The sequence below is a fragment of the Gobio gobio genome, assembly GCF_949357685.1.
Source record: "Gobio gobio genome assembly, chromosome: 1".
NCBI classification, from domain to species: domain Eukaryota; kingdom Metazoa; phylum Chordata; class Actinopteri; order Cypriniformes; family Gobionidae; genus Gobio; species Gobio gobio.
In genome coordinates, this window is record NC_137097.1 from 62,375,372 (window position 1) to 62,388,572 (window position 13,201).

General features: G+C 37.7%; 1 protein-coding gene across 1 annotated transcript; it reads left to right on the forward strand.

Annotated features, from left to right (window-relative positions):
* Positions 1-550: 550 nt before the first annotated feature.
* Positions 551-12,458, forward strand: ube2ia (ubiquitin-conjugating enzyme E2Ia). Its single transcript, XM_079828274.1, has 7 exons — positions 551-709; positions 6,887-6,981; positions 7,446-7,529; positions 7,676-7,748; positions 7,852-7,961; positions 11,420-11,499; positions 11,595-12,458. The coding sequence occupies exons 2-7, from the start codon at positions 6,916-6,918 to the stop codon at positions 11,653-11,655; spliced, it is 474 nt and encodes a 157-aa protein (XP_079684400.1). The 5' UTR covers positions 551-709; positions 6,887-6,915; the 3' UTR covers positions 11,656-12,458.
* The last annotated feature ends 743 nt before the right edge of the window (positions 12,459-13,201 follow it).

Consider the following 13,201-nt stretch of genomic DNA (forward strand, 5'->3'; position numbering starts at 1 on the left):
TATAGCAGACAAAAGACAAATCACGGCTTGTCATGGGCAAAACACAAACAAAACAAAAAACGAATAAATACAAATGAAAAAGCAGTGATTATCTGTACCATTTTATATTTGTGTGCTGTTAAATGCTAATATAGCCTACAGTACTGCATAAAAAATAACGTGTTTTGAATATTAGACTTCAATATTTATTCATATAGCCTATGTGCGATTGAGAGCATCTTATAGGTGGCTAAGAAATGCCTGACCAAAAATGTTTAAATCTTAAATCGGTGGGTTTCTCTGACTCGGTTTGTAAAAACAAGCAGTACTTTAAAATGCATTGTTATTGCACTATTCAAAAAATATAAATCCCCATGTTTTAATCATCTACATTGTTTTATTAATTAATTAACTGTTGGTGCTTTACCTCAAATTGGACGTTCAGGTGATATCCATCATCTTGCGATTATAGAGAATCCCTTGCAAGTCATCAGCCTATAATTATAGGAAACAATCCATTCAATTTGACTCAGTATATATGGACATAGCTGAAAGTTTCATTCAGGCATCTGCGCGGGGGCTCACGGGTCCTAATTATCTTGGCTAAATGTCTGTGTTTTCTTTTTTTCCAGGAGGGAAACTTCGCTAAATTTGTTTGCTTTGAGCTTGACGCGATTTCCCAATTAAACGGATTTTGATCTAGAGTACAGTACTCCTCTTCACTGACAAGGTATGTCTGGTGTAAAAACAAGGTTAATTTGTGGACGTGTGCTGTAGTTTGCGGTGTTTTTTGTTTGCGGGTCTTGTTAGCTAACCGGCTATGCTAGGCTAACAGCCTATCCGGACCGCACGCGTCGCGACAAACTACAGCGCGCGCATGTATTATAATAGTGTAATTGCACACATCCAAAGTTATCAGCTCCGTCCGTGTAGATTGACATGAGCCGTTAATCCAACAAAGCGTGATTTGGTTCCATTAGCGGCTGCAGTGCGCGCAGTGAGGGATGCTGCTGTGCGGCATCGCGCAAAAATGCGCATCTGACAGGTAGATTCATTCAGAGCGGGGTATTTGCTCTTTACACTAATCAAACATAGGTGGCCAGCTTATTAATTTATAAGTAAGTTGTTTTGATTGTGCCAAATATGGAAAGAAACCCTGAGAGTAATTTGCATATTTATTTAGCATTCATGCATTGTTCTCCCACCGAATATTTTTACTATACACCTTCATTATAGATTAAAATTTTCAGAATTATTTTCAACTATATAATAAGCATGTTTGTATGATAATGCTTATCAGCTCCTCTATTTAGAGTTGACGGCACCTTTAAAATGACACTTTGTTGGGTCGGATTACACGATCATTTTTGCATGCGTTGGTAAAACCTTAGTTACACACTTTTAATATAACCGCTTCTCCATTTATACATTGTCTCACCGCACTATTATAAATTCATTAACTTTTTTTTTTTTTTTTTAACTTGGAATAGCTCACCCAAAAATAAATTGTCACTAAAGGGGGCAAAAAACACTGTCAGTTTTATGTTAATCTTGAGTACCTATAGAGAAGCACTGCATCCTTCATATCTCAGAGTTTTTAGTTTGTTATATTTATAAAAGACCGATACGCTGTACCGATTCTTTCCGAAAACAGCCGAGCTTGTGCAGTGGGCGGAGCTAAAGAACCACGAGCGCACGCACACAAAATACATTACGGCATTATAACTGGATAACTTTCGATTCACTATACGTTCGTGTTGTTTACATTTATATGCACTTACGCGCTGATTGCCAACAAAACACAGACATTTGATGCAGTTTCACTCACCACCTGCGGTTTCGACTCATGAACGCGAACTAACAAAAACACACTTGCAGATCTCAGTTGCTGCTCCAGAAAAACAAACTGCATCCACTGTTTCCTTAACGCTGGGTTATTTGGGAAGCTGAACAAGGTTCTTTCCCTCACGACCAGAAACGCACTACTTAAGTGACGTTGATTTATTATTATTTTTGTGGTCTAAAAACAAAATGGCCGCACCGTTGACGGCTTCAGTAACCCAAACGAAGCTAGTTGACGGGCCTGCTCTTTCTCTCGCTCTGGTTGGTGCACATACGCGCTCATCCGGGAGAAGTGCCCATACAAGGAATTTCGCCCTTTATGATGTCATACAGGGCCATACTCTAACATATTTGAATCCTGAAGGAGTGTATTTGGCACAGATATACTGTCACACGTCCAACTTGTTTTGTTTTTTTATTTTGGCCATGTTAAGCATGAGAATCCAACTCTTTAACAGTTTAAATAAGTCAGAATGCATGAAATGGCATTAGACCCCCCCCCATGTCACGATACCAAAATTCCAGTAGTCAGTACAAATCCAATAAAAAATGTCGGTTCTCGGTACCACAGCAACATTTTTCATTTTATTTAACTATTTGAAGAAAAATAACTGCTCGTGTGCGCCATTCATTCACACAGAGACGCAGAACATGCAGGAGTAATATTGAAATGGTGTTTTGCAGTTTAATATTGACAGACACTCGTATATATTCGGCAACAGTCTGGAGCCCTGCGCTTGGATAAACCCTGAAGCGACTGACCGCATCTGCGGGTACAGAATATACTTGGGAGTCGGTACTACAGAAATGCCGGTATCGTCACATTTTTTTTTTTTAATTACAGTACCGACTTGGTACCGAAGTACCGGTACTTGTGACATCCCTACTCACCCTCATGTCGTTACAAACCTGTAAGACCTTTGTTCGTCATCAGAACACAAATGAAGATATTTGATTAAATCCGAGAGCTCTCTGACTCCTCCTTAGACTTACTAGATTTAATGAACAATTTCAAAGCCCAGAAAGGTAGTATTTGTTAAAATAGTCCATGTGACTCCAGTGGTTCAACCTTAATTTTATTATATTATCATCGTTCTAGCCTGTGTCAGTCTCCTACGCAGTTCATGGAATCATGGATCTTTGTGTTTGTCTATATTGAATAGTTAACGAAAGATGAGACGATGACAAGACGACACCAAGCTCATTACACGATAACTGATATATCATAGATGGGAAAAAAGACAGGACTAAAAAATTTCTTTCTTCAAAAAACCCCCCAAAACATTACACAAGCCTCTACTACGAGCTTTCATGCTTGCGTTTGCCAGATGTCATGAGCTTAAATCCCCCAATTAGAATATTTTTTTTTTCTCTTAAAAGGATTCATTTTCTTCCCAGTGATTTACTTGGTCTTCGCAATCTGGCAAACATGTGCACATGCGTCGCCAATAATGTGAAAACACTGACAAGCAAGTAAGCTAGAGTTCAGACAGAGCTCTTCATTGAGTTTTTCTGCTTAAATAAGTGTCATTCAGCCAGTCTGTTCCTTCACGAGCCGCTTGTGCTGTTTGCCGTGACTAAATCTTCCCTCAAACCTTCTCAGTGATAATCTGTAATAAATCCAAACATGGATCTCGACTCTATCTGCGATCTGTTAATGAATAAATGCACTTGTGAAGGTCTGTGTTTTAAAAGAAAAACTTTAATGTAATTTGGAATTGGGGATTTTACCGGGGGTCCGCCAATTAATGTTTGATCAAACAATTTTTTGATAAAAAAAAAAAATTATGACATGGGGAGAACATCACAAAGTCCAATTCAATTATAAGCACCCTAAAACGAAAGCGGAGCACCCTCCGTTGATACTCTAATAGTATAATATTATTGGAGAAACAGATTTGGCAAACATTGCGTTTTGATTTTGCGCTCTGGAGAATGTCAAGTCAACTTTATTTATATAGCGCTTTTAACAATGTCGATTGTTTCAAAGCAGCTTTACAGTGTTAAACAGGAAAATAATGCAGCATAATTTTATTCAGCTGTATAGCCATTCTGGAAAAATTTCAAGTATCATACAGTGACAGTGTGGGCTTTAGATCAATAATTTGATCAGTAATTTAGTTTAAATGGTTAATTTAGTTTATTATTTAGATGTATTTCGATGTTTAGTTGAAAAATTTAGTGTCCCCAACTGAGCACGCCAAGCCAGAGGCAACAGTGGCAAGGAAACCAAAACCCCATTAGGTGACCTAATGGAGAAAAATAAACCTTGGGAGAAACCAGGCTCAGTGTGAAACCTTCCTATTCACAGCGGGTTTTGCAGCCGTGAGAAATGTAGCCAATCATAGACATGCTCGGTGATCTCTGGAACGCAACGGCCAATCAGAGGTGTTTAAGTTAGAATCCACACACCGCTCAAAACAGAGTTTTTATTAAGAGCTGAGTTCTGCTCACTCTTGTGAATTGTCATTAACAAACACACAATGTAAGTAAGAGATTCATTATTTAGTGTAGACAACTTTACAGATTTTGATGGAACGATATGAGATCGCGAACTGAGATGAGTGACAGATTAATTGTTATTGTAAAGTAGGGCTGTTCGATTCATCGAAAAATAATCGAAAACCGACATTCAGAACCTCTGACCGACGTATTTTTCCCATGTCGGTTATTTCGGTTTTCACGTGACTCCGCCCCGTCAGTCGCATCAAGTGCAGTTTGCAGGCACAGAGAGAGATGCAGGAGCAGTTATCTGTGTATATAGATGTCCAGAATCACTATAGTTACTGCATGTTTTACACAGTTTATACAGGTCAGTTAATTGCTGTTCTTATAGCCTACGCGCTGCGACACACACACACACACACACACACACACACACACACACACACACACAGAGAAAGACGTCGCGCGCAAGCCCCAAAGCCAGATCGCTTTCACTTTCGTGCTCATAAAGTTTGTCAAGTATGCGTTTAAAGGCTTGCTAGTTTCAACATTTAAAGCGATTGTGCACTATTCAAAAACAACAATACGGAAAACTTCTCAGTTCAGTGCTCAGCTTTTTTCTGTGAGACAGAGCCGTTTCGCGTCTCTGACAACGCGCTCGCCCTGACGGCAGACCTCTTTCACCTGCGTCCTCTCAAAGCTTTTTCATTTGTATGTGGTTTAAGGCCTGCCAGTTGGAACATTTAAAGTGATTTTTAGACCATCAGATGTGTATTATGTTGAACTAATGCCTGATATTTTGTGACAAACGAACACTCAGACAGAAGCTCGCACATCCCATGACAACACAGTGTCAACTCTGTCCTGTGACTAAAGTGAAGTCACTAAAGTAGCTTAGAAACGCAACCGTTATAGGCATATATTTTAATACCTTTGAAGGAAGTACAAACCACAGCTTCATAATGAATAGAGACGGTATGAGTAATTCACACACACAATCACTCTCTCATTAATGCATTCAAATAAATGTAATGTAGGCCTAGTGCGCTAATTTATCTGTATCTGATGTACAACAAGCAGAAATCTGCCCCATAGACAATAACTGCTGAAAGTGAACCGTGAAAACCGCTGAAAGTGAACCGCTGAAAGTTCCACCTTTTTAAAAGTAGAAAATATTTACAGTACAAATCTTATCAGTGAACGTACTCAACCTTTATGAGGGCAAAAAATGGAAAGCAAAAAAAAAGAGCAAAATAATCGTTCATTAATCGTAATCGAGGTAAAATATTCAATTAATTGAGGTTTTTATTTTTGGTCAAATCGTTACAGCCCTATTGTAAAGTGTTCGCTCTTTCCTGCTTTTGAGGTTATATAGCTATAATCCATTGAATAAAAGTGTTGTTTAACATGCTGCTAAGAGGAACGACGCCAAATTACACACTGCAAAGTTTTGGGAGTGACGTCTACATATAAATGCATGTTTCTCTCGAAATTGCAATTGACACTGATAACTAGCACGGGACAAAAATATGGCTTGTCAAAATAGATACACGATGTAAATACAGAATCATAGATTAAAAAACATTCATACTGATCCACTGTCTTAACATATCTTATTCTTAATCTTAATCATAATATAGTTCGTTTCTATTAATATCGAAGGTGCTATGCTTAATATGTAGCTCTGTTTGACACATTTTGTATCGGGGGTCCCTGCTCCGTGTCTCTATCACCTAAGGGTACTTCCCCTGATGTAGAGAGTGTTCATTTTATATGATAAATGGGCGATAATAAATCTACATGTGGTAAAATAAACCACATGTCATTTCTGCTTATAGGTAAGTGCAATAATTCTGATTAAAAAGTAACTACTTGCATGACAACTATCGTTATGATTATAAGTGAGCAAAATAATCATGATTATCAATTTAACCATTATGCAGCATGACACTTTTTTTTACTGACCAAAACTAGGCTAAAATGACCATACATTTCAACTTTGCTAAACAAAAACATGACAAGGTCAACTAAATATGATATAAAGTACATTTGACACAGGACAAAGACAAAAAATCGCTTGCAGAATTAATACAAATTTTGGATTTTATTAAATTGAAGGGAGAGCTGCAATATTTGTCATTTTAGAGACCCCCAGTACATACTAATGACGACCGGTTTTAGAAACGTATTAAATTTGACATGTTCAGTCAAACACTGGTTAAGATGTTTGAACGTAATAACCTTATCACTGCTGACAAATTTAGCGCACCTTTAATTTATACTGTACATAGTTTCTCATGCTGGGGGTCTCTAGATTAAGGGAACCAGGATTTGTATGATTCAGTCAGATCATACATCTCCTACTGATGGAGATTTGGGAAATGTACAGATATTCTGTACTAGAACCATCTGGTTGAGAACAATTTTTTTTTTTTTTTTTTTAAATAAAATTGACTTTCTAGGTTTTTATCTGTTCCCCATTATTGTTTATCTTGGCTAAAATGTTATTATTGAGGTAAATATGGATGGTGAATGGTAAGGAAGAAAATTGAACAATGTCTGTGTATAGTTTTACAGATACGTGCACCTTGCTCAAAGAGAAATTTCTTTTTTTTTTCAGGTTTTCAATCATTTATTCGGCCACAAGTCATGTCTGGTATAGCGTTAAGTCGTCTCGCACAAGAACGAAAGGCTTGGCGGAAAGACCATCCTTTTGTAAGTATGTTTTCCGATCACATATGTGAGGCTGTAATACAGAAATTAAGAGCGCGAGATGGGTTTGTTTTGCTTTTAAATGTTTGAGAAGCAACAGGCTTTGTGTAGACCCGTGAAGGGACTTTTTATCAGTTCCAAATCAACGACATTTGTACAGAAGCTTATTAAATGATTAGAGCTGCAGTACTAACCTTTGGAAGAAAAGCAATGAAGGGGTTACTGAAGGGGAGTGCTTTCCATTTGTGGTGGAGAAGCTGTTATTTTAAGATGTCTCTTTTTTTCTTTTTTTTTATTCAACTGAAAAGTCAATATTGAAACTGTTGGGGTGTATGTGCTCACACAAACGAGACCATATATTAAAAAGGTTCTAGAGTATGGCGTTTTGAAACTTTTGCAGCCACCCACAGCATTTAAAAAAAAAAATCAATCTTTTTTTTTTTTTTTTTTTTTTTTTTTTTTTTTAGGGTTTTGTAGCTGTACCAACAAAAAACCCTGATGGAACTATGAACTTGATGAATTGGGAGTGTGCCATCCCAGGGAAAAAGGGAGTAAGTGCCATTTTAACCATTTTAACCATTTTAAGTGCCATTTTAACATTTACAGTACAGGAGCACATGCCTGTTTATGCCTGGTATATATATGATTGGAAAACAAAATGTTGAGTAAATAAGTACTAATAAATAATTTTCCTCAGACACCGTGGGAGGGAGGCTTGTTCAAACTTCGGATGCTGTTCAAGGACGACTATCCTTCCTCTCCACCAAAGTGTAAATCAGATGTCCAGTGGAGCTAATCCTTTATCTGTACTTTGTATGCACGTTGTGTTGTTTTTAATTGTGCCAGATTTTTATCATGTGACTTCTTCTACAGGTAAATTTGAGCCTCCTTTATTCCATCCGAATGTATATCCGTCTGGTACCGTATGCTTGTCTATTTTAGAGGAAGACAAAGATTGGAGGCCTGCCATTACAATCAAGCAGGTAAGCTGTAAAGCTTGGATCCCTAAATGTTGCACCCCTAAAAACCTTTGTAAATTGACTAGGGATGCTCATAATTAATTAACTGGTTAACCGACAATAAGAATTATGACCGATTTAAATGGTTAGCACGCCCATATAAACCCCCCCCCCCCGAAAAAAGGTAATTTAATTTACTCAACCTTGTGTTGTTCAAAACCCATACAAATTATATATATATATACATACACACACACTTTTATATAAAATCTGAGAGCGTTCTGTCTCTCCATTGACAGTCTAAGCAACTACCACTTTGATGCTTGAAATAGTTTTAAACTAATTGAGCGGTTTAGTCTGAATTTTCTGAAGAGACATGATCGCTTTATATAATTTAATGTAGGCTTTTATTTACACACACGTGCGTTCCACGCACACCCCAGATATGGTAAATGGAAGATCAAGCACGTTCGTTTGACGTGCAATAACCAATGAGGTTAATTTCTCGTGTGTTATGCAGCACATTTGAGCTTCTGCAAGAACCAATGAGGTTAATTTCTCGTGTGTTACGCAGCACATTTGAGCTTCAGCAAGAACCAATGAGGTTCATTTCTCGTGTGTTACGCAGCACATTTGAGCTTCAGCAAGAACCAATGAGGTTCATTTCTCGTGTGTTACGCAGCACATTTGAGCTTCAGCAAGAACCAATGAGGTTCATTTCTCGTGTGTTATGCAGCACATTTGAGTTTCTGCAAGAACCAATGAGGTTCATTTCTTGTGTGTTACGCAGCACATTGAGCTTCAGCAAGAACCAATGAGGTTCATTCTCGTGTAATGCAGCACATTTGAGCTTCAGCAAGAACCAAGGAAGTTCATTCTTCTGTTAAGCACCACGTTCAACACGGTCTCACTCCTATTCGTCACTTAATGACGCTTGGTCAGGACCCCTCAGCGTCATTTTTTTTTTTAATGCACAGGGTACCCCTTTAGCGTTGTTTTTCCCATGCACAGGGTACTCCATTTGATTTCAGTTGTTTGCCCAATGCGTCAGATCGAGACAATCAATTAGTAATCAATAGACATGATTTTATGAATAATTACAGGCTACTTATATATTTTGGAACAACTAACCCCACTCCTACCCTAAACCTACCCACTTCTCAACAATATAAAACGCGTACCAGGCAAACAAAAGTACAGTCACAGGTATTTATTCCAAAAACAGTATAAAAGTATTAACTTGTTGCATTCCAAGTCTTCTGAAGTCATACGATATCTAAATGTGAAGAACAGAGTTGATCTTAATGGTTTAATCGCTGAAATGATGATCCCACTGCTCCGTGAACACACACTCCACTCATTCAAATGATACACAGACTCTTTAGCATGATACAGTCGGTCACGAGAGCCAATGCCATTTTACAATCAAAGCTGACGTAGTGACGCAATTGGTCACAAGACATACGACAGCCAATGCTGGCAAAGCTGATGTAACGTTTCCTCGGGCGGCAATTTTTGAAATGTGTTCATGATCTTTAGCAGATGAACTCAACGCTGCTTGCATTTGGAGATTTTCTTCACACCAATCAATTGTTTGGCCCCGGAACACTTTATAATACTCAAATGGGTAGGTTTAGGGATAAGGTTGAGTTATGTGTTCAAAACGTGTCTGAATAGCGTACATAAAAAAAGAAAATAAATGTAAATAAAATGATGCTGGCTAATTAAATTGAGAATCACACTCCTTGTCATAATGGCAAAATCATAACCCTATATTTAGTTTCATCATGACTACAACCATGCACAACACGTCTGTATATGACGCCAAAGGTTTCTCACTGAAATCAATGGAGTACTGCGTGTCGAAGAACGGTGCTAAAGGGGTACCCTGTACGTTAAAAAGTGACGCAGACGGGAACTGACCAAGCGTCAATATGTGACAAATAGGAGTGAGACCGTGTTGGGACGTTTGAGCTTCCGCAAGAACCAATGAGGATTATTCTCGCGCGACAAAGCAAGTACGGTTGAGTTTAAATTCAATCTATTCATCATATAAAGTGATCAAGTCCCTTCAGAAGGTTGACTAAATCTCTTGATTCATATGGATTCGTTTTACGATCTCTTTTTATGAAGTTTTTGAAGCATCAAAGTGGTAGTTGTGTAGCTGTCAAATCTCTCTCATTTCATCAAAAAGGTCTTCTTTTGTGTTCTGAAGATGAACAAAAGTCTTACAGGTTTGGAATGACACCGGTGAGGTTGTGTGAACTAACCCTTGAATACTATAAATGATTGAAAAATTACTTTTAAAGAGGTTTTAAAATGTTTGCTGCATGGTTAAATACACTACACATTAGGGATGTCTATTTACACAAATTCCCATGATCGATTGTCATTTAAATGAACGAGCAATCATTAGCCTTAATAATATGCATCTACAGCAGAAGCTTATAGCCGTGTGTGTGTGTGTGTGTGTGTGGTTCCTCACCAAATTAAGGGGTTTTAATCTAAAGGCCTAGTAGGATTGTAAAATGAGTCGATTTGATTGATCATTTAATTAAATTACTTATTTAATCAAATATAACCTCTAATACAATGTGTCACCAACACCGCCTCAGATGGTTGCTGGTCAGAATGTGTGGACACTCCTCCTGGAACAACGCGCTGAACACTGCAACTAAACCCAATGAATTTACGCCGATTTATTAAAATAGTGTTCACATTAATGTTATGTAATATGAGAGTCGCAATCATGGTTATTATTAATCGTGCATTGCTGTTTGAACTGCGTGTGCTGAAGCTGAAACGAAGGAAGGAAGGTTTGGCATGCGTCCAACTAAATTTATATATATATATATATATATATATATATATATATACACACATTACACTTTGGCCCCCCAATTCCTGAATCCAAACAAGATCACATACAAGATGCCAGCACGTTGCTATGGTTACCACAGTGTCAGTCATCGCAGTTTCGGGAGCAAGTTGTGTACTGTACACACGGAATGATAATTAATGGGACACACGCCCGCATTTAAATGCGGTTGTCACTCCTGAATTGTACGTGGCCTATTTGTGCATGTGTAACTAAACCATTTTGGTATTTTTAATGAGTCACAAACCCTTAACCTTTCTAATTTCTCAGTCTTGTCGGTTGACTTTTAATGATCTGATAACAAGCGTCGGTTGTCATTCAGGCAAAAAAACAAAAACAAATTGAACATCCCTTAAAATTCATGCATTGCTAAATGGCATTTTAATTGGTATAGCAAAGTGTGGTTCAAGATCATTTAAGGATTAATTGTAGTTTCACTGGGTTTTGTATAAGTGGGAGGTTTTTTGAGAAGATTAACTACAAATGCTACATGGGTTTGTCTTGATTTTTAAACTCTTCATAAGCCAAATGTTCAATGCATTCCTGAAGAGGGCAGTATTATCTCATGAAGCACCAACTTGTTTATATATATATTTTTTTTTAGATCTTGCTAGGAATCCAAGAACTCCTCAATGAACCAAATATTCAGGACCCCGCACAGGCTGAGGCATACACAATTTACTGGTACGCGCCTCCAGTTCAAATATAGTCTTGCCTATTGAGACTAAAAATCTTATTGCCTTTTGTTATGAATCTTGTGTTTTGCATTTCTGTTTCAGCCAAAACAGAGTGGAGTATGAAAAAAGGGTCCGAGCACAAGCCAAAAAGTTCTCGCCGTAAACCTCAAGATTTCACAGTGTAATGGAAATGGGTTTTGACCAGGTCTCCTCACCCCTGTCCCCCCCCCTGCCCCTCCCATCCCCTACAGATCACATCCACTTCATACTAATTTACTGCTGGGCTTAAAGAAATGAATGTCGTGCCATTGTCAATCCAGTGATGCTCGCCCTAACAAACACTTCCTGGAGGTTTTAAATTTGGCCTTTTGTATAATATATCTATTTTTTTTTTCCTTCCCAGTTGGGCAAATCCACAGCAGAGCTCGCACTGTGTGAGGTGTGGCTTTTTTTTTTTTTTCTCGGTGGGTGGGGTTACTTGGTAACAGTGCTACATATTTGCAAAAAAAAAAGAAGAAAAGGCACAAACGTCACCCACATGCAGAAGAAATGATATTCCACAGATGCAGAGGCATGAGCCTAAAACTTTTGTTACGCTTAATCTTTGTTTTCTTTCAGACTGGCCTCCTTAGTCTCTTTCATGGTTTTAATGATTTAAAACTTGCTATTAATGTCAGTATTTCAACTGCTGTAAAATGATACTTTTATACTTTCTTTACTTTGAATTAGTGTCTATAGAGAGATTTCCATTCCTGATGCAGGCAGTGTACTAAGCATGTACTGTTCAGTATGATAGCGTTGTGCTGTCTGTGTTTCACAAAAAGAAAAAAAAGGAAGAAAAAAAAAGACTTGCGTAAAAGGCCTCTGAATCAAATGGTTAGTTAACCGCTGCATCAGTCTCTTTGTGTTTATATGGTGTTTTGTTCATGTAAGTGTATAGAGTAAATAAAATGTTTATACAAAGCCAGTTGAGACTGCAGGTACGTTTTTCACATGGTTCACACCATGAATGGATTGATTTCAACTGTGCTTGAAAGGTAAGTCTTCTCATGTTTCTCGTTTTTTTTTTATGTTTGAAGATTATGCGACTGGAATGAATTGAATCAAAAGGTTGAATTTGTCTGGGTTGCATGTCGTATGCAGTGAGTGGAAACAAGCGGATGTCGAATTTTGTGGTTTGGCATTGAATGCCTGGGGCAAAAAACGTAGAACTTGTCCCGTGACCTGTGATATGTGACATCACTGGAACATTATTAATATCAGTAGTAGTATTAAAGATGTAGTAAAAAATTATTTAAAGATGTTTTTATGATTAAATAACACTTATAAAATCTCCAACATGAATTAGAAAAGATTTGAGAATACCAAACGAATGTATTACTTGAACTATTGAGCATTTATCTTTGTTATTAGCTAATGTTTACAAATTAGACATTATTGTAGAGTGTTACCATTTGTAGTATTATGGTCAATTGATCTTTGTTTATACATTTCTGATTGTGATATTTTATGAATCTGCTTTTGACTCATTAGTTTCAGCACTCCTGTTTTGAGCATGATATTGACGAACCACCCTTTTGACAGTGAGTGAAGTGCCGTCTTAAGTTATGATGCTCTTGCATATGACTTAATCTACAGTAGGCTAATATTGGTGATCTATGAGCTCAATAGGCTACACCGAACGTCACGTGAACAAAACGGAAAACGGG

Coding starts and splice junctions, on each gene's coding strand:
- ube2ia (XM_079828274.1), top strand. CDS start 6,916: ATGTCTGGTATAGCGTTAAGTCGTCTCGCACAAGAACGAAAGGCTTGG. Junction 7,530..7,675: donor CCATCCCAGGGAAAAAGGGA/GTAAGTGCCATT, acceptor AATTTTCCTCAG/ACACCGTGGGAGGGAGGCTT. Junction 7,749..7,851: donor TCCTTCCTCTCCACCAAAGT/GTAAATCAGATG, acceptor CTTCTTCTACAG/GTAAATTTGAGCCTCCTTTA.